Source organism: Chiloscyllium plagiosum, chromosome 11, assembly GCF_004010195.1.
Source record: "Chiloscyllium plagiosum isolate BGI_BamShark_2017 chromosome 11, ASM401019v2, whole genome shotgun sequence".
NCBI classification, from domain to species: Eukaryota; Metazoa; Chordata; class Chondrichthyes; order Orectolobiformes; family Hemiscylliidae; genus Chiloscyllium; species Chiloscyllium plagiosum.
Genome location: NC_057720.1, coordinates 19954103 through 19977734, shown reverse-complemented (window position 1 = coordinate 19977734; position 23632 = coordinate 19954103). Strand labels below are relative to the sequence as shown.

General features: G+C 41.9%; 1 protein-coding gene across 3 annotated transcripts in view; it reads left to right on the top strand.

Annotated features, from left to right (window-relative positions):
• The window catches only part of LOC122554193 (rho GTPase-activating protein 29-like), a 124321-nt gene that overhangs the window by 40792 nt on the left and 59897 nt on the right, over positions 1 to 23632 (top strand). For 2 of the 3 annotated variants that reach the window (XM_043698842.1, XM_043698843.1), the window contains exons 3-4: positions 9467 to 9607; positions 22919 to 23012. In XM_043698842.1, the coding sequence (XP_043554777.1) occupies positions 9467 to 9607; positions 22919 to 23012 (235 nt within the window). Of the gene's footprint in view, positions 1 to 9466; positions 9608 to 21551; positions 23013 to 23299; positions 23422 to 23632 lie in introns of those variants that run through there. The other variant, XM_043698844.1, reaches the window with a different exon arrangement.

Genomic DNA, 23632 nt, shown 5'->3' with positions numbered 1-23632 from the left:
TACATGGGAACACCGCCATCTGCAAGTTCCTGTCCAAACCACTCACCAGCCTGACTTGGAAATATCTCCTGTTCCTTCATTGTAGCCACTTCAAAACCCTGGAACCTCTTCCCTAATGGCATTGTGAGTTAATCTACACCAAATATATTGCAATTGTTCAAGAAGTAAGCTCACTGCTGCTTTCTGAAGGGGAACCAAAGATGAACAATAAATACTGGTCCAACCAGAGAAGAGCACATCCCTGAATGAATTCAAAGTCTTAAAAATGATGTACTCTGTTTCCTGACAATGATATAGAGTGAACTAGATACAGTAAAAGTTATAAACTTTAATAATGTCCTGGTTGTAATGCTAGAATCCTATACTCCAGAAATATCAGCTTTCCCAGTGAAGGTGCCTGATTAAGTCGGAAACTGCCCAGATATGTCCATTCCACAAAATGGAGCATAAATGAAATCCAGCGTATTGTAGTTCTATCAGTCTACTTTCTATCATTTGCAAAATGAAGGAAGTTGGTATTTGCAGTACTATCTGTAGACATTTTCTAACTAAGCCTGCCTTCTGCTCAGTTTGTGTTCTGCCAGGACAACAGTGTTTCAGAACTCATTCACAAAAGCACTTCATGCCAGAAGTGAAGTGAGAATGCTTCCTTTTCACATCAAGGCAGCAGACAATAATCTGGCACAAGGAGGGCTTGTAAAACCAGTTTAGTCAGGAGAAGCTCTTTAGCAGTTAGTGTTTAACACCAAAGGAAGATGATTGTTATTAGAAGCCAATGATCTCAACCACAAACATAGACATTTTTAAGGATAATATTCTGGCTCAAACTGCATCCAGTTGTTTCACTTCATAATCATCCTTATTTCCAGGTCAAAATAGTCAATAATGGAATAGTTCATGACCTTTTGCAGCAAGACATCGAATATATCCAAATGTAAGTGATAATCAATGCCTGGTGCAAATGACTTGAATAATCTCCAGTGAGAAAGGTTATTAATTATCTTTCCCTTGAAATTCTCTATTAATACCATTGCCAAGTTTCTGACCCATCAATTCCTCTGACTCCCAAAGATTCTTCTACACAAGTAAGGCATTAATTAAAAATGTGATGGGATGCATTTGACCTGTTTGTGTAAGTGTAGCTATAGAAACAATTAATGTTGATATCATCCAGAACAAAGCAGTCCGTTTGAACGGCAGCTTATCCATCACCTTTAAATAACCACTTCCTCCATCAGTGACACAAATTGCATATTGTAATCATCATTGGCAGGATGCACTGCCGCAAGTTAGCAATTTGCTATGGTGTCTTTGACTGATCATCTCAAACTATGTCGTCTCTGAAACCTCCCAAGTTCCATACAACTCTCACATCATCCTAATGTGTAATATTGTTGTTCTGTTAGTTGGAATTCCAGAATCCAGTGACTAACAGTTTTTTAGATTAGATTAGATTACTTACAGTGTGGAAACAGGCCCTTCGGCCCAACGAGTCCACACCGCCCCGCCGAAGCGCAACCCACCCATACATTTACCCCTTACCTAACACTACGGGCAATTTAGCATGGCCAATTCACCTGACCCCTGCACATTTTTGGACTGTGGGAGGAAACCGGAGCACCCGGAGGAAACCCACGCAGACACGGGGAGAACGTGCAAACTCCACACAGTCAGTCGCCTGAGGTGGGAATTGAACCCGGGTCTCTGGCGCTGTGAGGCAGCAGTGCTAACCACTGTGCCACCGTGCCACCCACACGGTGGGGAATTTTGTAGGGGAATCCTCCACCACATGGACTGCAATGGTTGAAGTAGCAAACTTATCACCGCTTACTGAAGGTCACTTTGGAAGTAGAGTCAACCTTTCCAAAAATATTAATATCCCAAAAAAGATTTTTTAAATATGAAGTTTTTAATTTTGTAATCTATTGATAAATTTGTGTTGCTGTAAAATACAAGGGTATCTCTTGCCATAGAAAATAGCCTCTCCCCATAGAATTATTAACTTTTTTAAAACTTGCTACACCTTCTGGATTGGTATTTTCTGCGGTAGTGGAAATAGAATCCCTCCATTGTGGAAACAGGCCCTTCGGCTCGACAAGTTCACACTGACCCTCTGAAGAGTAACTCACCCAGATGCGTTCCCCTACCCTATCACTGTACATTTACCCCTGACTAATGCATCTAACCTACACATCCCTGAACACTATGGGCAATTTCCCATGGCCAATTTACCTAACTTGCACATCTTTTACTGTGGAAGGAAACTAGAGCACTGGAGGAAACCCACGCAGAAACAAGGAGAATGTGCAAACTCCACACAGACAGTAGCCTGAGGCTGGAATCGAACCCAGGACCCTGAAGCTGTGAGGCAGCAGTGCTAACCACGGAGCCACCATACTGCCCTAATAATTTTAAATGGCTTGTGGTCTTTCCTAACTTTAGTTGCTTATTTGCTGAAATTATCCCAAGTATTCTCATAGTAGGTCCTTTTGTAGAGATCAGGTTGCTTTTACTTTGCCTGCAAACCTTAGCAAAGGTCCCAAAGATCCTTCTGCGTCCAGCAGAGATATTTCTGCACCTCCAAACACCACCTCTATTGTGCCTGTTGCTCTCTACACTGGGGAGACATGACTCCAACTTGTGGAACGGTTCAGAGAACGCCGGGATGCACACATCAAACAATCCCACTGCCTTGTGGCCAGAGCACTTCAACATCACCTCCCACTCTGCCAAGGACATGCAAGTCCTGGGCCTCCCCCCCCGCTAAATCCTAGCTGCCCAACAATTGGAGGAAGAACACCTCATCTTCTGCCTTGGGACCCTCCAATCACATAGAATCAATGTCTATTTCACCAGTTTCTTCATCTCCCCTACTCCCACCTTATCCTAGGTCTAACCCTCCAACTCTCACCACTCTCTTGAACTGTCCTACCTGTTCATCTTCCTTCCCATCCATCCGCTCACCCTCCACTCTAACCTATCACCATCACCCCCCTAGCATTCCAAGCTACCCCAGCTATTTTCCTCTTTATCTCTTGAGCCCCTCCCACATTCCTGATGAAGAGCTTATGCTCAAAACATCGACTCTCCTGCTCCTTGGGTACTGTCTGACTGGCTGTGTTTTTCCAGTGCTATACTTCTTGACTCTGATCTCCAGCATCTGCAGTTTTCACGTTGTCTTCCCTGATACTTATTTTTTACTAATTTCCATTCGTGACTGTGACACAGCTATTAGATGGCACAGTCACATTCAGTTTCCTTCACTTCTCTAGTTCAAGAAAAGCCCTTGGGACAGGCGAGGGTGTAGATCCAAGTGAAATATTCCATTTGTCTAAATAATTATTTTTATTTATTTGTGGGACTTGGGTGTCACTGGCTGGCCAGCATTGATAGCCCCTCCCTATTTGCCCTTGAGAAGGTGGTGGTGAGCTGCCTTCTTGATTCATTGCAGTCCACTTCCTGTAGGTTAACCCACAATGCTGGTAGGGAGGGAATTCCAGGATTTTGACCCAACGACTGTGAAGGAACGCAGTATATTTCCAAGTCAGGGCGGTGAGTGGCTTGGAGGGGAACTTGGAGGTGGTGGTGTTCCCAGGTACCTGCTGCCTTTGTCCTTCTGGGTGGAATTGGTCATGGGTTTGGAAGGTGCTGTCTTAGGATCTTTGGTGAATTTCTGCAGTGCATCTTGTAGATAGAACACACTGCTGCTACTGAACGCAGGTGGGTGGAGGCATTGAATGTTTGTAGATGTGGTGCCAATCAAGCACGTTGCTTTGTCCTGGATGGTGTCAAGCTTCTTGGGTGTTGTTGGAGCTGCCCCATCCAGGCAAGTGGGGAGTATTCCATCAGATTCCTGACTTGTGCCTTATAAACTTTGGGGTGCCAGGAAGTGAGTTACTCGCTGCAGTACTCTATTTTCTGACCTGCTATTGTAGTCACTGTGTTCATGTGGTGAGTGCAGTTGAGCTTCTGGTCAATGATAATCCCAAGGATGTTGACAGTGGGGGAATCAGTGATGCTAATACCGTTGAATGTCAAGAGACGGTGGTTAGAGTGTCTCTTATTGGTGATGGTCATTGTCTGTCATTTGTGTGGTGTGAATGTTACTTGCCACTTGTTGGTCCATCTCTGGATATTGTCCAGATCTTGTTGCAAGGCTGTAATGAGATCAGGAGCTGAGTGACCCTGGTGAAACCCAAACTGGGCATCACTGAGCAGGTTGTCTCTGAGCAGGTGCTGCTTGATTGTACTGTCGATGACCCCTTCCATCATGGTGGAGAGTAGACTGATTGGGCAGGAATTGGCTGGGTTGGATTTGACTTGCTTTTTGTGTACAGAGCATACCACAGCAGTTTTCCATAATATCAGTTAGACGCCAGTGTTGTAACTGTATTGGAAGAACTTGGCGAGGAGAGTGACAAGTTCTGGGGCACATGTCTTCAGTGCTATTGCTGGAATGTTATCAGGGCCCATTGCCTTTGCAGTATCCAGTGCCTCCAGCCGTTTCTTGATATCATGTTGAGTGAATCGAATTGGCTGGAGACTGGTATCTGTAATGCAGGGGACCACTGGAGGATCCCAAGATGGATCATCCACTTAGCACTTCTAACTGAAGATTGTTGCGAATGCATCAGCCTTATCTTATTCACTGATGTGTTGGGCTCCTCCATCATTGAGGATGGGGGTATTTGTGGAGCCTTCTCCTCTTGTGAGTTGTTTAATTGTCCAACACCATTCACTACTGTACGTGGAAGGACTACTGAGCTTAGATCTGATCCATTGGTTGTGGGATCGCTTAGCTCTGTCTATCACTTGCTGTTTATGCCATTTGGCACGCAAGTAGTCGTGTTTGGTAGCTTCCTCAGGCTGACACCTATTTTTAGGTATGCCTGATGTGCTTTTGGCATGTTCTCCTGAAATTGTAACTCAATTTTCTGAAACTGAGGCTACTTTATATGACATTCTTGTTGCAATATTAGGAATATATCCATAGAATTGTTTTATATTGTTTACTTTTTGTGCATCAGAATGTGTTCTTTAATTTTAATCTTATTTCAACTTATTCATAGTAGGCAGTAACTGGCAGACTGATGCAAAGATCTGTGCCTTGCTTAATTACAGTCTGTATTAATATTTTAATGTTTTCTTATCAACCTGTTCATAGATGTTATTTCACAACTTAGAATGAGAGTAATATGCATTATCAGTTTTCTGAAGATGCAAAGCTAGATGGGAAGGCAAATGTTGTGAAGAGGACATGGGTTGCAGAGATGTATAAAGGCAAGTAAGCTTAGTTGGCACCAAGGTTGCAAATGAAGAACATGCGGAAGTGTAAGGCAAGAATTGAAAATTGGATTTTTTTTCAAAAAAAAGGCACAAAACTTTTCACTTGGTCTTCATAAAATCTCAGAGAAACAGTGTCAGACAAGAATACGAAGTTACACAATTAGGAAGGCAACGGCATGTTGGCTTTTATTGCATGGGGATTGGAATACAACAATGAAGTTTTGAAACAAGTACACAGGGTTTTGGTGAGATCACATGTAGACTACTGAGCTGTTTGATCCCACATACAGGATATACCTGTATTCGAGTTGGTTTGGCAAAAGTTCACTAGATTGCAAGATGAGATAGTGTCCTAAGGTAAGATGTTCATTAGTTGGGCTGTGTTTTCTGGATGTTCAGAAAAATGGAAGATAATCACATGGAATCAAAAAAGGAGCAAGGCAGGATAGACTCATGACAGACTGGTGAATCTAGAACACAGGAGCACAGTTTCAGGGAAGAGGTTGATCATTTATGGCTGAGAAGGAGAATAAATTTCACACTTTGCAAGTTGCGAATCTTCCAAATTCTCCTCTTCAAGAAATTTTGAAACTCCATTGTTCAGCATGTTCATGCGCAGTGAAAAATCAGAATGGTGTGTTGCCTCCCTGGTGCCAGGATCAAGGATATCTCAGGGAGGGTGCAGAATGTTCTCAAGAAAGGGAGGGTCCAGCAGGGGGTCATTGTACATTTTGGATCCAATGACCTAGGAAGGGAAAAGGTTGAGATTCTGAAGGGAGAATACAGAGAGTTAGGCAGGAATATAAAAAGGAAGTCCTCAAGAGTAGTAATATCTGGATGACTCTCAGTGCTGTGAGCTAGTGAGGGTAGGAATAGGAGGATAGAGCAGATGAATGCATGGCTGATGAGGTGGTGTATGGGAGAAGGATTCATATTTTTGATCATTGGAATCTCTTCTGGAGTAGAAGTGACCTGTATTGGAAGAGGACTAATATACCAGCAGGGAGATTTGCTAGAGATGCTCGGGAGGATTTAAGCTCTTAAAGTGGAAGGTGGGAGCCAGGGAGTTAGTGAGGAAAGAGATCAATCTGAGACTGGGACAGTTGAGAAAAGAAGAGAGTCAAATAGTCAGGGCAGGCAGAGTCAAAGCTGAGGATAAGGACTGATAAAATTAAAATGCATTTATTTCAATGCAAGAGGCCTAACAAGGAAGATAGATGAATTCAGGGCATGGTTAGGAACATGGCACTGGGATATTATAGCAGTTAGAGACCTGGCTCAGGGATGGACAGGACTGGCAGCTTAAAGTTCCAGGATACAAATGCTACAGGAAGGACAGAAAGGGAGGCAAGAGAGGAGTGGGTGGCATTTTTGATAAGGGATAGCATTACAGCTGTTTGTAGGGAAGATATTCCTGGAAATACATCCAGGCAAGTTATTTGGGTGGAACTGAGAAATAAGAAAGGAATGATCATCTTATTGGGATTGTATTATAGACTGGAGGGAAATTGAGAAACACATTTTTAAGGAGATCTCAGTTAGCTAAGAATAATAGGGTGGTTATGGTAGGGGATTTTAACTTTTCAAACATAGACTAGGACTGCCACAGTGTTAAGGATTTAGCTGGAGAGGAATTTGTTAAGTGCGTACAAGACAACTTTCTGATTCAGTACGTGGATGTCCCTACTAGAGAAGATGCAAAACTTGACCTACTCTTGGGAAATAAGGCAGGGCAGGTGACTTAGGTGTCAGTGGGGGAGCACTTTGGGGCCAGCGACCATAATTCTATTAGATTTAAAATAATGATGGAAAAGAATAGACCAGATCTAAAAGTTGAAGCTCTAAATTGGAAAAAGGCCAATTTTGATGGTATGTGGCAAGAACTTTCAAAAGTTGTTTGAGGAAAGATGTTCACAGGTAAAGGAATGGCTAGAAAATGGGAAAATGAAATAATGAGAGTCCAGAGACAGTATATTACTGTCGGGGTGAAAAGCAAAGCTGGTAGGTGCAGGGAATGCTGGATGACAAGAGACATTGAGGTTTTGAGTAAGAAAAGGAAGCATATGTCAGGTATAGACAGCAGAGATCAAGTGGATCAATCGGAGGATATAAAGGCATTAGGAGTACATTTAAGAAGGAAATCAGGATGGTAAAAAGGGGATGTGAGATAGCTTTGGCAGATAGACTTAAGGAGAATCCACAGGGTTACTATAAATATTAAGGACAAAAGGGTAACTAGGGAGAGAATAGGGCCCCTCAAAGATCAGTAAGGTGGCATTTGTGTGGAGCTGCAGGAGATGGGGGAGATACTAAATGGGCATTTTGCATCAGTGTTTACTGTGGAGAAGGGCATGGAAGATATAGAATGTTGGGAAATAGATGGTGACATCTTGAAAAACATCCATATTACAAAGGAGGAACTGCTGGATGTCTTGAAACACATAAGAGTGGATAATTCCCCAGGACCTGATCAGGTGGACAAGTTGTGGGAGGGAATCCCGAGGGACAGGAAGTACATGTATTTGAAAAGGCAAGGACTGATTAGGGATAGTCAACATGGCTTTGTGCGTGGGGAATCATGTCGCACAAACTTGATTGAGTTTTTTGAAGAAGTAACAAAGAGGATTGATGAGGGCAGAGTGGTAGACCTGATCTATATGGACTTTAGTAAGGCATTCGACAAGGTTCCCCATGGAAGACTGGTTAGCAAGTTTCGATCTCATGGAATACAGGGAGAACTAGCCATTTGGATACAGAACTGGCTCAAAGGTAGAAGACAGAGGGTGGTGGTGGTGGAGAGTTGTTTTTCAGACTGGAGGCCTGTGACCAGTGGAGTGCCACAAGGATCGGTGCTGGGTCCTCTCTTTTTGTCATTTACATAAATGATTTGGATGTGAGCATTAGAGGTACAGTTAGTAAGTTTGCAGATGACACCAAAATTGGAGGTGTAATGGAGAGTGAAGAAGGCTACCTCTGATTACAGCAGGATCTTGATCAGATGGGCCAATGGGCTGAGGAGTGGCTAATGGAGTTTAATTTGCATAAATGTGAGGTGTTGCATTTTGGGAAAGCAAATCTTAGCAGGACCTATACACTAAATGGTAAGATCCTAGGGAGTGTTGCAAAACAAGATTTTCCTGCTCCTCGGATGCTGCCTGACCTGCTGTGCTTTTCCAGCACCACTCTAATCCAAAGTCCTTGGAGTGCAGGTTCATAGCTCCTTGAAAGTGGAGTCGCATGTAGATAGGATAGTGAAGAAGGCGTTTGGTATGCTTTCCTTTATTGGTCAGAGTATTGAGTACAGGAGTTAGGAGGTCATGTTGCGGCTGTACAGGACATTGGCTAGGCCACTCTTGGAATATTGCAATCAATCCTGGTCTCCTTCCTATCGGAAGGAAGTTGTGAAACTTGAAAAGGTTCCGAAAAGATTTACATGGATGTTGCCAGGGTTGGAGGATTTGAGCTATAGGGAGAGGTTGAATAGGCTGGGGCTGTTTTCCCTGGAGGCTGAGGGGCGATCTCATAGAGGTTTATAAAATCATGAGGGGCATGGATAGGGTAAATAAACAAGGTCTTTTCCCTGGGATGGGGGAGTCCAGAACTAGAGGGCATTGGTTTAGGGTGAGAGGGGAAAGATAGAAAAGAGACCTAAGGGGCAACTTTTTCATGCAGAGGGTGGTATGTGTATGGAATGAGCTGCCAGAGGAAGTGGTGGAGGCTCATACTATTGCAATATTTTAAAGGCATCTGGATGGGTATATGAATAGGAAGGGTTTGGAGAGATATGGGCCAGTTGCTGGCAAGTGGGACTAGATTGGGTTGGGATATCTGATCGGCATGGACGAGTTGGACCAAAGGGTCTGTTTCCATGCCATCTCTATGACTCCATGACTTGGACTCCTGTGCTTTTGGGAAACTGTGTCATGTGATGTGGTTGGAGAAGATGGAATTGAGAATGACCAACTATGTATTGAATGGCCGAGCAGACTTGGGGGAGCCTTATGATTTTTCCATACTCCTTAGAGTGAGTTGCATTTCTGTGGAATTAGAGAGTTTTTATTGGATTTCAAAAAAAACTACTTTCAGCACATTGTGTTATTGAGTAAACATTATTGAGCAGACGTCTTTGTTTTAAAACAACCAAACTTGAATGTTGACTTGTGAAATGTTTTTCTTTCAGAAAATAAAAGTTTACATCAAATTGCCCATGAACGTCTCGGAGAGCTGTTAAGAGTATTAAAGGTTGTAATTAACAAGCATCAGTCCTTAAATTCGGTGGACATTCTAAGTGCAACAGGAACAGTCATTTCTAAAGTAAAAGGTAATATTGAACAGCTCTTCAATTATGTTGTAATATGTAAATTGATTTAACTTGAGCTGTTGAAGATACTTTTACATTGGATTTGAGTTAAATGTTTAAAATATTCCTTGTATGTATATCATTGTTGATTTAATTGAAAGCTTAATATATATTCCTGCAAATTCTAGTTGAGCTTCTGTCTATTCACCTTTTTGGGCATTAATGACAAGATGTGGGAATCGTGTGGGAAAAGTGGCATTGGGGTAGATGATCAGACATGATCTAATTGAATGGCATATGCCTCCTATGTTCTTTCTTGGGCCCCACTCTTGTGCTCTATATTTTGTCCTCTCATGCTATTTCCCTTGTCCACTCAGACACTCTTTTCCTCACACTCATTCACATTTTCCTGTCCACGCTGCTGATCTTCAATTTGGCCACCCCTCATTTTTTTCACTTTGAGACTTTGGAGTTTGCAGATGAACTATTATGATAAACACAAGTAGACCAAGCTGCCCACATTTTGATGCCTATTCTTCAATCACAGGCCCTTTTTTAATGTTCTCGTTATAAAGAGACAATTTATGTGCGACACCTACACTGGCAAATGGCTGCAGTTGTAACCTGATAAGATATATAGGACGTTTTTACTGTATATTTCTAAACATAGGTCACATGTTTAAATTAAAAACACCCAAGTGTCAGTAGATATATGATTTTCCATATTCCATCCGATAAATGGTGATCTGGTTTCTATTAATGTTGCAATGTAGTGGTGTGCGTGCTTTCAAAAAGGACTATGGCTGAGGAAGTTATCTGAGAAGCACAGTACATAGAACTAGAATAGTACCACCTAGTGGATTTGTGCTAAATTACTAAAGCTATTATTAAGAGGGTTAAGGAATTTGCTTTATAAATGTTGACAAAATAGTGACTTAAAAGTGATACTCTGGTTTAAGTACTCTGGGTATTTTTAGGGTAAGGATTTCCTATTTCTTTATCAGTGTCTGGTTAAAAAATTAGTTTTTTTTGTTTGTTTATCTATTAATTGGTTTTTAGAAAAAGACTACAGCAGAGAGGTATCAGAAAGTATTTTAACTCAAACCGGTACAAGGTAATAAAGTAATTAACTAAGCAGAGATGGCTGGTCAGGTGGTGTGCTGTAGCTGTATGATGTGAGAGCTGGCTGATCCCATTGTGAACGGCAGTGATCACATCTGCAGCAAGTGTTGGTTGCTGAAAGAACTCCGGATCAGAGTTGATGATCTGGAATCTGAGCTTCAGACACTGCGGCGCATCCAGGAGGGGGAAGAGTTACCTGGACACTTTGTTTCAGGAGGCAGTCACACCTGGGAGATTAAGTAATTCACATTCAGTTAGTGATCAGGGACATCAGAATGTGACTGTAAGTGAGGCAGGTAGGGGGAACCTGAGTTCAGGAGTGCAGGAGCCTCAGCCCTTGACCTTGTCCAACAGGTAGAAGATTCTTGCTCCCTGTACGGATGAGGAAAAGGGCTCTGGACAGGATGAGCCAGCTGACCACGGCACCATGGTGCAGAAGGCCATTCAAGATGGGGGAGCAAAAAGACAAGTAGTTGTTATAGGGGATTCTATAATTCGGGGGACAGATAGTATCCTTTGCAGGCCGGATCGGGAGTCTCGCATGGTGTGTTGCCTACCCGGTGCCAGGGTTCGGGACATCTCTGACCGGCTTGAAAGGATATTGGAGCGGGAGGGGGAGGATCCAGTTGTTGTGGTCCACATTGGGACTAACAACATAGGCAAAGCTAGGGTGGAGGACCTGTTTGGGGATTATCGAGCACTAGGAAGGAAATTGAAGTACAGGTCCTCAAGGGTCATAATCTCCGGATTACTGCCCGAGCCACGTGCCGATTGGCATAGGGATAAGAAAATTAGGGAAGTAAACACGTGGCTAAGGGATTGGTGTGGGAAAGAGGGATTCCACTTCATGGGGCATTGGCATCAGTTTTGGAAACGGGGAGATCTGTACCGTTGGGATAGTCTCCACCTGAACCGATCAGGTACCAGTGTTGTAGCGAAGAGGATAAATAGGGTAGTCAGTAGGACTTTAAATTTCTGAGTTGGGGGGAAGGGAAAGTGAAAGCGACAGGGAGTACGGAGTTAAATGGAAAGATAAGCGGCAGGATAGCATATGTGCAGACAGATTTAAACTTGAGACAGACTGGGAATGCAGCAAAAAGGAAGGATAACTTAGGACATCTTATGACTTCCAATATCTCGAATGATAAGAAAGTTAGCATTGAGGCACTTTACCTGAATGCTCGTAGCATTCGTAACAAAGCAGACGAACTAATGGCACAGATCATCGTGAATGATTATGATGTGGTAGGCATCACAGAGACGTGGTTACAGGGAGGGGTAGGACTGGCAATTAAACATCCAAGGGTTTTCAACTTATCGAAAAGGCAGGGAGGTGGGCAGAGGGGGCAGGGTTGCCTTGTTAGTTAAGAACAAAATTAAATCTATGGCACTGAATGACATAGCGTCGGATGATGTGGAGTCTGTGTGGGTGGAAATGAGGAACCACAAAGGCAAAAAAACTATGGTGGGAGTTATGTACAGACCTCCTAACAGTGGTCAGGACCAGAGGCGCAACATGTACCGGGAAATAGAGAAGGCCTGTCAGAAAGACAAGGTCACGGTGATCATGGGAGACTTCATTATGCAGGTGGACTGGGTAAATAATGTTGCCAGTGGATCCAAGGAAAGGGAATTCATGGAATGCTTACAGGCTGGCTTTTTGGAACAGCTTGTCATGGAGCCCACAAGGGAGCAGGCTATTTTGGACCTAGTGCTATGTAATGAGCCAGACTTTATAAAAAATCTTAAAGTAAGGGAGCACTTAGGAAGCAGCAATCATAATATGGTAGAGTTCAGTCTGCAGTTTGAAAGAGAGAAGGCAAAATCAGATGTAATGGTGTTACAGTTAAATAAAGGTAATTATGAGGGCATGAGAGAGGAACTGACGAAAATAGACTGGAAGCAGAGCCTAGCAGGGAAGACAGTAGAGCAAAAATGGCAAGAGTTTGTGGGTATAATTGAGGACACTGTACAGAGGTTCATCCACAAGAAGAGAAAGATTATCGGTCCAGGTCGATGTGTTTGTTGATGGAGTTTGTGATGAGTGCCATGCTTCTAGGAATTCCCTGGCAAGCCAAACAAAGAACAGACAGGGAATTCCTAGAAGCATGGCACTCATCCACAAACTCCATCAACAAACACATCGACCTGGACCCAATATACCGGCCACTACAGCGGACAGCTGAAACTGACAACCGGAAGCGGCAGGGACAGGCCACTATAAATGCCGGAGGAAACACCACAGAAGCGCTTCACAGGAGGCTCCCAAGCACTGAGGATGTCACCTAGACAGGGGACGAAACGTTTGCAACAGAAACTTCCAGCTCGGCGAACAGAACCACAGCAACGAGCACCCGAGCTACAAATCTTCTCACAAACTTTGAACACCCAGAGAAAAGTAATTAAAGAACTTGAATAAAAAAAAGATGTCATCACTTTGATGGGATTATACTATTGTCCACCCTAACAGCTACTGAGACATTGAGGAACAACTATGTAGGCAGATTATGGAAGATTTGACAGGGTTGTCATAGTGGGTGACTTTAACTTCCCCATATTGACTGGGAATTCTTAGTGCAGAAGGCTTTGTTAGGTGCATCCAAGACAGTTTCTTAAAACAGTATGTGGATAGTCCAACCAGAACAGACGTTATACTGGACCTTGTACTCGCTACTGAGCTAGATCAGGTGACTGACTTTTAAGTGGCAGAGCAGTTTGAACAGTGATCACAACTCCTTAAGTTTTAAGATTGCTATGAATAAGGGTAAGTCAGGAACTTGTGGGTACGTACTAAATTGGGGGAGGGCAAATTATAACAGTATTAGGCAGGAGCTTGGGAGAGTTAACTGGGAGCAGCTGTTATCAGACAAGTCATAATTTGACATGTGGGAATTGTTTAAAGACCTGCTGATGAGAGTTCAAGACCGGCATGTCCCAGTAAGGAGGAAGGACAAGGATGCAAAGGTAAGGAACCATTGATAATGAGGGAAGTTGTGAATTTGTCAAAATAAAAAAAAATGTATGTAAGGTTTAGGAACCTAAAATTGGACAGGGTCCATAAGGAATGTAAAGAAAGCAGGAAAGAACTCAAATAGGGAATTAGAAGAGCAAGGGCCATGAAATGACCTTGACAAATAGGGTTAAAGAGAATCCAAGGCATTCTATACTGACATTAAAAACAAGAGAATAACGAGGGAGAGGGTAGGACCACTCAAGGATAAAAGAGGGAACTTATGCTTGAAAGCAGAAGATGTGGGTGAGATCATTGCATCAGTATTCACCTATGGAGAATAGGGAGATTAGTGTGGAGCATGCTAATATGTTCTGAGATCAAGAAAGAAGTGGTGTTGGGTCTCTTGAAAAGCATTAACGTTGTTAAGTTCCCAGGGTCTGATGGTATCTAGCCCAGGTTATTTGGAGGCAAAAGAGGAGATTGCTGGGTCCTTGACCAAGATCTGTGTAGGAAATGTGTTGCTGGAAAAGCGCAGCAGGTCAGGCAGCATCCAGGGAACAGGAGAATCGACGTTTCGGGCATAAGCCCTTCTTCAGAATCCCGCAGGGTTCGGTGTTGGGGCCCCGCAGCTGGTCACGTTAAAAAAATGATCTGGATGAAGGGACTGGGGCATTCTAGCGAAGTTTGCCGATGATACAAAGTTAGGTGGACAGGCAGGTAGTACTGAGGAAGTGAGGAGGCTGCAGAAGGATCTAGACAGTTTGGAAGAGTGGTCCAGGAAATGGCTGATGGAATTCAATGTGAGCAAATGCGAGGTCTTGCACTTTGGAAAAAAGAATACAAGCATGGACTACTTTGTAAACAGTGAGAAAATTTGTAAAGCCAAAGTACAGAGGGATCTGGGAGTGCTAGTTGAGGATTCTCTAAAGGTAAACATGCAGGTTGAGTCCGTGATTAAGAAAGCGAATGCAGTGTTGTTAATTATCTCAAGAGGGTTGGAATATAAAAGCACTGTTGTGCTACTGAGACTTTATAAAGCTCTAGTTAGGCCCCATTTGGAGTACTGTGTCCAGTTTTGGTCCCCACACCTCAGGAAGGACATACTGGCACTGGCGCGTGTCCAGCGGAGATTCCCACGGAAGATCCCTGGAATGGTAGGTTTAACATATGAGGAACGGCTGAGGATCCTGGGATTGTATTCATTGGAGTTTAGAAGATTAAGGGGAGATCTAATAGAAACTTACAAGATAATACATGGCTTGGAGAGGGTGGACACTAGGAAATTGTTTCAGTTAGACGAGGAGACTAGGACCCGTGGAAGCAGCCTTAGAATTAGAGGGGGTAAATTCAGAACAGAAATGCGGAGACATTTCTTCAGCCAGAGAGTGGTGGGCCTGTGGAATTCATTGCCACAGAGTGTAGTGGAGGCTGGGACGCTAAATGTCTTCAAGGCAGAAATTGATAATTCCTTGTGACATCAAAAATTTAAGGGCTACGGGGAGAATGCGGGTAAGTGGAGTTGAAATGCCCATCAGCCATGATTGAATGGCGGAGTGGACTCGATGGGCCGAATGGCCTTACTTCCGCTCCTATGTCTTATAATTGAACAGGGTGCCCACTTTTTAAAACAAAAATTGGCTTTCGAATGAAAACAAGATATTGCAGATGATGAAAATCTGAAAGCAATGGAATGCTCAAGAAACTGAAGTCTGGCAGCATCTGTGGAGAGAGGAAGTTCTGGACTCAATGTTAACTGTTTATCTCTCCACAGATGATGTCAGAATTGCTGAGTTTCTACAGTATTCTTTGTTGTTTAAAATCACTTTTTAAAAAGATAATTGAGGCAGCAATGAAAACCTTATAACCAAATCACTAAAAATTATTTTGCTTCAAATTTTCAGCTGTATTTTTAACCCTTTAATCAGGAATTGCTGTGATGTCCATGTTATTTTGCCTTTAAGCCTTTTTTGTTCGTTTATGGAATGAGCAAAGATGCTGACTGATCTTTAAAATCCCTTTTGAGCTGCTTGGCATTTCCCATGGTCAGCCAATCCCTGCTCAGTTTCCCTGTCTTCACATTCTCCTGTCACCACTCTGATATATCTGTGGGTGACAGTAAATTTTTCAGTCATAGTTTCCCCTTCTTGATGCCGTGCTCAGTCTGCTTGATCATACTATGTATTTCTAAATACTCTGGTATCGTTTATAATAGACTCTAACATTTTCTCAACAAGTCATTAAACTAATTGGCCGACAGTTAACTGTTTCTTCTGTTTCAAATGAAGTTGTTACATTGGCAGTTATCCAATCCTATGGGGCTTTTCCAGGATCTAAGTATTCCTAATAGTGTACTTCCAGTGTATCCACTATTCCTATAGCTACTTCCTTCAATATAGAGTCATAGAGATGTACAGCACAGAAACAGATCCTTCGGTCCAACTCATCCATGCCGACTAGATATTTGCCAGCACTTGGCCCATATCCCTCTAAACCATTCCTATTAATATACCCATCCAAATGCCTTTTAAATGCTGTTCTTGTACCAGCCTCCACCACTTCCTCTGGCAGCTCATGCCATACACACCCACCACTCTGCATGAAAAAGTTGCCCCTAAGGTTCCCTTTTATATCTTTCCCCTCTCACCCTAAACCGAGTTCTGGACTTCCCTACCCCAGGGAAAAGACTTTCTTAGTTTATCCCATCCATGCCCCTCATGATTTTATAAACCTCTATAAGGTCACGCCTCAGCCTCCCAGGGAAAATGTTCAGACTCAAATCCTCCAACCTTGACAACATCCTTAAATCTTTTCTGAACCTTTTCAAGTTTCACAACATCCTTTTAATAGGATGGAGACCAGAATTGCACGCAATATTCCAAAAGTGGCCTAACCCATGCCCTGTACAGCTGCAACATGACCTCCCAACTCCTGTGCTTAATACTCTGACCAATAAAGGAAAACAGACCAAATGCCGCCTTCACTATCCTATCTACCTGCAATTCTACTTTCAAGGAACTATGAATCTGCACTCCAAGATCTTTGTTCAGCAACATTCCCTAGGACCTTACCAATGTGATCTGCTTTTACAAAATGCAATTCCTCACATTTATCTAAATTAAACTCCATCTACCACTTCTCAGTCCATTGGCCTATCTGATCAAGATCCTTTTGTAATCCGAGGTAATCTTCGCTGTGCACTACACCTCCAATTTTGGTGTAATCTGCAAGCTTACTAACTATACCTCCAGTGTTCACTACCAAATCATTTATATAAATGACGAAAAGTAGTGGACCCAGCACCCTAAGATGCATCCTAACAGGTCAAGGAGCTGAGAGTATTCAAGAAGATTTGTAGCTCAGATTGTGGATGAGGCTGTTGACTTACTCGATGAGCTGGTAAGTTTGTTCGCAGATGTTTCATCACCATGCTTTGTAACATTATCAGTGTGCCTCTGATGAACTTTGGTGTTCTGTCCAGCTTGCTATTTATTTGTCTAGTTCTGTTGTGGTTGGTGGTGTTTTGTTGTTTGTTCTGTTTTTTTACTGGTTGGTATATGGATCCAAATCTACATGTTTGGTAACTATCCAGCCAAAACTGTGGATCCAAAATGTAGATGATACCTTTGTCATTACCAAACGCTCACAGCTAGAGGAAACCCATCAACTCATAAACAACATCCTTACCAGCATAAAATTCACCAAGGAAGAAGAAAACAACAACTGATTCCCATTCCTGATGTAATGATTGAAAGCAAGGCCAATGGGGAGCTCCAGAACAGCGTATACAGGAAGGCCACCCACACAGACCAGGTACTCAACCACAACAGCAACCACCCACAAATAGAGCTCCATCAGAACGTTGTTCAAGCGAGCCATAACATATCCAGCACCTTAGAGCTGCACAAAGCAGCAGAAGAACACTTACACAATGTCATGAGAAACAATGGGTAGCCCAAGCATCATAGTCTGATGATACCTACATGACAGACCACAACAGGAAGACACAACACGCCCAGATACACTGCCATACGTTAAGAACATATCAGAAATGACCACCAGACTACTCCAACCTTTGGGCATCACGGTAGCCCATAAATCTACGACCACATTATGACAAATACGAACAAGTATAAAGGATCCTATACCCACAATCAACAGGATCAATGTTATATACAAAATACAATATAAACACTGCCAAAAACACTACATACGGCAAACAGGAAAGAAATTAGCCACCAGGGTACACAAACATCAACTAGCCACTAAGAAACATGACCAGCTATCACTTCATGCAGACAATGAAGGTAACCAAGTTGACTGAGACAACTTATGCATCCTAAGACAAGCCAAACAGAGACATGCATGGGAATTCCTAGAAGCCTGGCAATCAACCTGGATCTCCATTAGCAAACATGTAAATTTGGACACCATCTCAACCAGTAAGAAACAGAACCAGCAACAAAACCAGAAAGGACACCACCAACCCCAGCAGAACCAGATTTATAAATAGCAAGCAGGACAGACATTAACATTTCATCGAAGGTACACTGATGATGTTGAATAGCATGGTGATGAAACATCTACAAACAAACTTAGCAGCTCGGTGCGCAAGTCAACATCAGTCCAGAAGCCTAGAAGCCTTGAACCCCATTAGTTTCATCAGCACATTTTCTCTGGTACTAGTTTTGTATCTCCTCCTCTTGCCCTTTTGAATATTAAGTCATTTCTAGGTGCTATTAGTGACTTTGACTGTGTAGTATTTATTCAACTACTTTGCATTTCCTAGTTCTGCATTATTATTTTCTAGCCTCATTCTCAGAGGTCCTATGTTCACTTTTGGGTTCTCTCTTTTTATATATTTAAAAACATTCTTGCTATCCATCTTGATATTGCTTACAAGTTTGCTTCAAAGTTTATTTTCTGCCTTTTATTATTTTTGATTGTCTTTTGTTTTTTAAAATGTTCATGATCCTCTGGCTTTCCGCTAATATTTGCCATGTTATATGTTTATTCTTTCAATATGATGCTACCCTTAACTTCTCAAGGTTGCAAATCCATTTCCTGGAACCCTTCTTTGTTACTGGAATATGTCTTTGCTGTGAACCACAAACTATTTTCTTTAAAAGTTTGTCGTTATTCCTCAACATCCTTTACTGCTAAATACCTTCCCTAGTCCACTCCAGCCAGCTCTGCCCTCATGTAATTATAGGTAGTTCTGGGATAACGCATGTTTCAGCAGCGCAATTAGACTATAATGCCACTGAAGAATTAGGGAACGGCACTTTGGAGAATGCTTACCTCTTGACAATAGCGCAATTCCAACGAGGTTCCGTTTGCACGCTTTGATCTGTACATGCGCCGGTGTCCGTGCATGCGCTATGTAGGTGCCAATCTTTGTGCCAAGCTGTGCATGTGCTGATGTCTCTGTACTGTCCCTCACATGCGCGATGTCAGTGCCAGCCTTTGTGCTATTCTGCGCATGTGCTGATGTCAGCTAATGACACAGCAGCCTTCTGTGAGAGCAACTTTCTTAAATTTTTTAAATGTACTATGTTAAATTTACTAATGTTAATAAATGTGATTTCAACCTTCATTCAGGTTGTGCTATACTTAGTGTTAGATTTTAGGGTGATTTTTAAGCAATCGTCAGTGATAGTTTCGCTGTTCTGCCCCTAACCCCACTTTTCCCATAGGCCCCATTATTTCTATTAAGCGAGTTTTTGCTGGAACACAACTATGGTGTTACAGGAGAACTACGTGTACCCTTATTTAAGTTCAGCACTGTTATTTCAGACCCAAGTTCCTCCCTCTCAAGCTGAATGTTAAATTCTAGTTCCTCCCTCTCAAGCTGAATGTTAAATTCTATCATCTTCTGATCATTGTTTCCAAGGGGATTTTTTACCCTGACATCATTTTTTAAACTTGCCTCATTGCACATCATCAGGTTCAATACAGCCTGATCACGGTTGGATCCACAACATATTGTTCTAAGAAACTGTCCAAATACACGCACAATTTTTTTCTCATGGCTTTCTCTGCCAATCTGACTATCCTTATCTACATGAAGAATAAAGTCACCCATGGTTAATATATAGCTTTTGTTACATGCCTTGATTACCTCCTGATTTATTCTCTATCCCATTGCATGGCTATTGTTAAAGGGCCTAAAGTACTCCAAGCAGTGTCATCTGTCCCTTTTTTATCTTTCCTCCACCCAAATGGATTCTACATTTTCCAGTTCAAGGTTGGAACTGGGATAAGGTGAGGAGGGGAAATGAGGAAACTGATGAAATCCACAGCAGTCTTCAGCAAGAAGTGCCAAGTGGATGATCCATTTCACCCTCCTGCAGTGGTCACCAGCATTACAGTTACCAATCTTCAATTTGATTTGATTCACTCCACATGATATCAAGAAACTATTGGAGACACTGGATCTTGTAAAGGCTTTGGGTCCTGACAACATTCCAGTAATAGTACTGAAGACTTCAGTTACAATGCTGGTATCTACCTGACAATGTGGAAAACTGCCCAGGTATGTTCTGTACATAAATATAGGACGAATCCAACCAAGCAAATTACTGTTCCATCAGTTTACTCTCTCATCAGTAAAGGAATGGAAGGTGTCATCAATAGTGCTATCAAGCATCCACCTGTTCAGCAGTAATGTGCTCAGCAATACCCAGTTTGGGTTCCACTTGGCCCACTCAGCTTATGACCTCATTACAGCTTTGGTTCAAACATGTGCAAAAGAGTTGAATACCAGAGTTGAGGTGACTGTGACAGCCCTCGACATCAAGGCTGCATTTGACCGAGTGTGGCATCAAGGAGCCCTAGCAAATCTGGAATGATTGAGTATCGAGGCAGACTCTCTGGTGGGATGGAAACATACCTAGCACACAGGCAAATGGTTGTGGTTGTTGGAGGTCAATTATCTCAGCCCCAGGGCAACTCTGCAGGAGCTCCTCAGGGTAGTGTCCTCATATAAATGATGAACAAAAGTGGATATAGCACCAATCCTTGTGGCACACCACTGCTCACAGGCCGCCAGTCTGAACAACCCGATTCACCCATTTTCTGCCTCCCATCGTCAAGCCAATTTTTTATCTAGCTCTCCCTGGACCCCATGTGATCTAACCTTACTAACCAGTTTAGCATGCAGAACCTCGTCAAACACCTTGCTAAAGTCCATGTAACCAATGTCTCCCACTCTGCCTTCATCCATCTTCCTTGTCACCTCTTCAAAAAAAGTCAAGTTATCAAGACACAATTTTCCACAAACAAAGCCATGTTGACTACCCCTAATCGGCCAAATATTTTGCCTGTGACACCAGAAGTCTGAAATTGAGATGTGAAGCTGATGAAATTACACATTTAGATATAATGCATTAGAAAGGTATGGAAAGTTGAACAAAGTACTTTGCAAATTTCAAAACGAAGATGTGATTTCTCAATTCCTCTCTCTTCATAGGAGGACTGCTTGTTTTATAGACAATAGGTGTAGGAGTAGGCCATTCTGCCCTTCGAGCCTGCACCACCATTCAATATGATCATGGCTGATCATCCTTAATCAGTATCCTCTTCCTGCCTTATCTCCATAACCCTTGATTCCACTTTTCTTGAGAGCTCTATCCAACTCTTTCTTAAATGAATCCAGAGAATGGGCCTCCACTGCCCTCTGGGGCAAAGCATTCCACACAGCTACTACTCTGTGGGTGAAGAAGTTTCTCCTCATCTCTGTCCTAAATGGTCTACCCCGTATTTTTAAGCTGTGTCCTCTGGTTCGGCACTCATCCATCAGCGGAAACATGTTTCCTGCTGCCAGAGTGTCCAATCCTTTAATAATCTTACATGTCTCAATCAGATCCCCTCTCAGTCTTCTAAACTCAAGGGTGTGCAAGCCCAGTCGCTCCAGCCTTTCAGCGTAAGGTAAAAGACTTTACCTATAATCCATTGGTAATATGCTAGGCTTTATTTACACCAGAAAAAATGGAATAAAGCAATATGAGAATAAGCTGGCTTAGAACAGCATATATGATGAAAGATGTTATAGAAGTGATACCTTTAATCAGTGGACAACTGGTAATCTTCTGTACAGTAAATATATTTAAAATTGGGTGTGGTTATGTTTGTGAATTTGGCTAAAGATTCTTTGTTACTCAGGAAGTTGTGGAAAAGTTTGCAGGAAGTTGCTGGAAGTCTTGTCTGTTTGCTAAATATGTTTGGCAGCTGTAAAGATGTGACAAAAATATTTAACCACAAATTACCATTTTCCCCAAAATTTAAACTCTATTTTTTTCAGATGTGTTATTCAGATATTTCCTAGGTTAGATTGCATACAGCTGAACAAAAATTGCAGGAAGTTTGCTTCTTTACAACAAAACTTGATGAGATCAAAGTGCTAACTGCAAAATCTTCTAACAGAAGTCTTCCTGCAACCGGATAAAGTCACGCAGTTTACTTATTCTGTGCAGTTTGTGCATTAAGATTTGTTAGTGAGGTGCTAAATTAGGATTTTATGATCCAGCATAGTTCTGTAATAACTATTATAGGTCATTGCACAGTAACGAAATGTCATTGAACAGTTTAACTGCTCGTGCAATTTGAGGTTATGGTTATTAAGCTGGATATTCAGGTAATTAGTGGCATAGTTGAGTTTTATTCCAAATTTCTTAATTTGTTTGTTCTTGTGGGTTGGCAGAGGGGAAGAACTAGCTAGCTTCTTGAGAATCGAAGTCTCCATAATTGATTTTTTTCTGAATCAGTTTGTAGAATCTGAAAGCAGCATTGTTTTGTTCTTTAATATTGTACTATAAAGATTGCATTATAGTCCCTTCAAAAGGAAGTTAATTAAAGAGTACTTTTTATGCTTATTTACATTACTGTTCACCCATTAGTATGTTCAGTGACACAGGAAACTGGTGCCTTGACAAGAATGTAGTCATAATTTCAGTATGACAGAAGTCCACGTAGATCATTTTACTTGTGTTTGGATGAAGGAAACTTTTTGGTGCATTTTGTCCATGGATTTTGTTATACTGTGTTGGTATGATCCACTTAGTGGTTAAATATTACATTATGTTACTTACAGACATCTTAAACATATGACATTTTTTAATGGTTTAAAGCTAAAAATGTTTGTGTTTTATTTAAATGCTGTATGCTCAATACAGTAATGTTGATTGTTTAACCTTTTATATTCATGGAGTGAGTGCTAGTATCCACCTTGTACTGCTGTAATGAACTACATTTCTCTTCAGGTGCAAACTACAATGAAATAAATGAAGACAAGAGAGAGCATTTTAGTGAAGTATTTGCTTCTATTGACACTTTGGCATTTACATTTGGCAATGTGTAAGTAAGACAACTTTTGATGTAGGATTTATTTCCCTTCTGTAGCTTTTATGTCTAATTACGATTATTTTAGGGTAAACATTATCAACAGCATTAATTTAGCTTTTATCATTATGTCTGAAGCACTCACTCTGTGTTTTGGAAAATAATTAATTCATTGCAAACGTCTTATTCATCAATTTTCTCATCTCACTGCTCAGCTTGGCAGTTGTATGTTCTGCCTTCTTTTATCTCACTTAAATCATCAATTTTCTCTTCTCTTGATTCTAATTCCTGCCACGATCTAGATCTACCAACATTAACGGCCCTTCAGGTACTTCCCAAAATATAATATGAACTTCTGTGAATCTCAACAGGCTGTTCAACTACCGCAGCCAAGCCTCATCCTGTTCACAACCAACATCTGCATGTGAGAGCACTTAACAGCTAGTTATTGGTTACCAGACAGGAATGCAAAGACAATTTAATTTTTTTAAAGTATTGTTTATCGCCAGTTGTAGTAGCCTAATTGCTGAGGTTAAGATCTTGAGTTAATTCAACACAGCTATAAAATGTAACTGGAGCTTTCTGGTCTGTAGAAGTAAAGCTGGCTTTGATGCTTTTTTCCAGTACATTCTTAC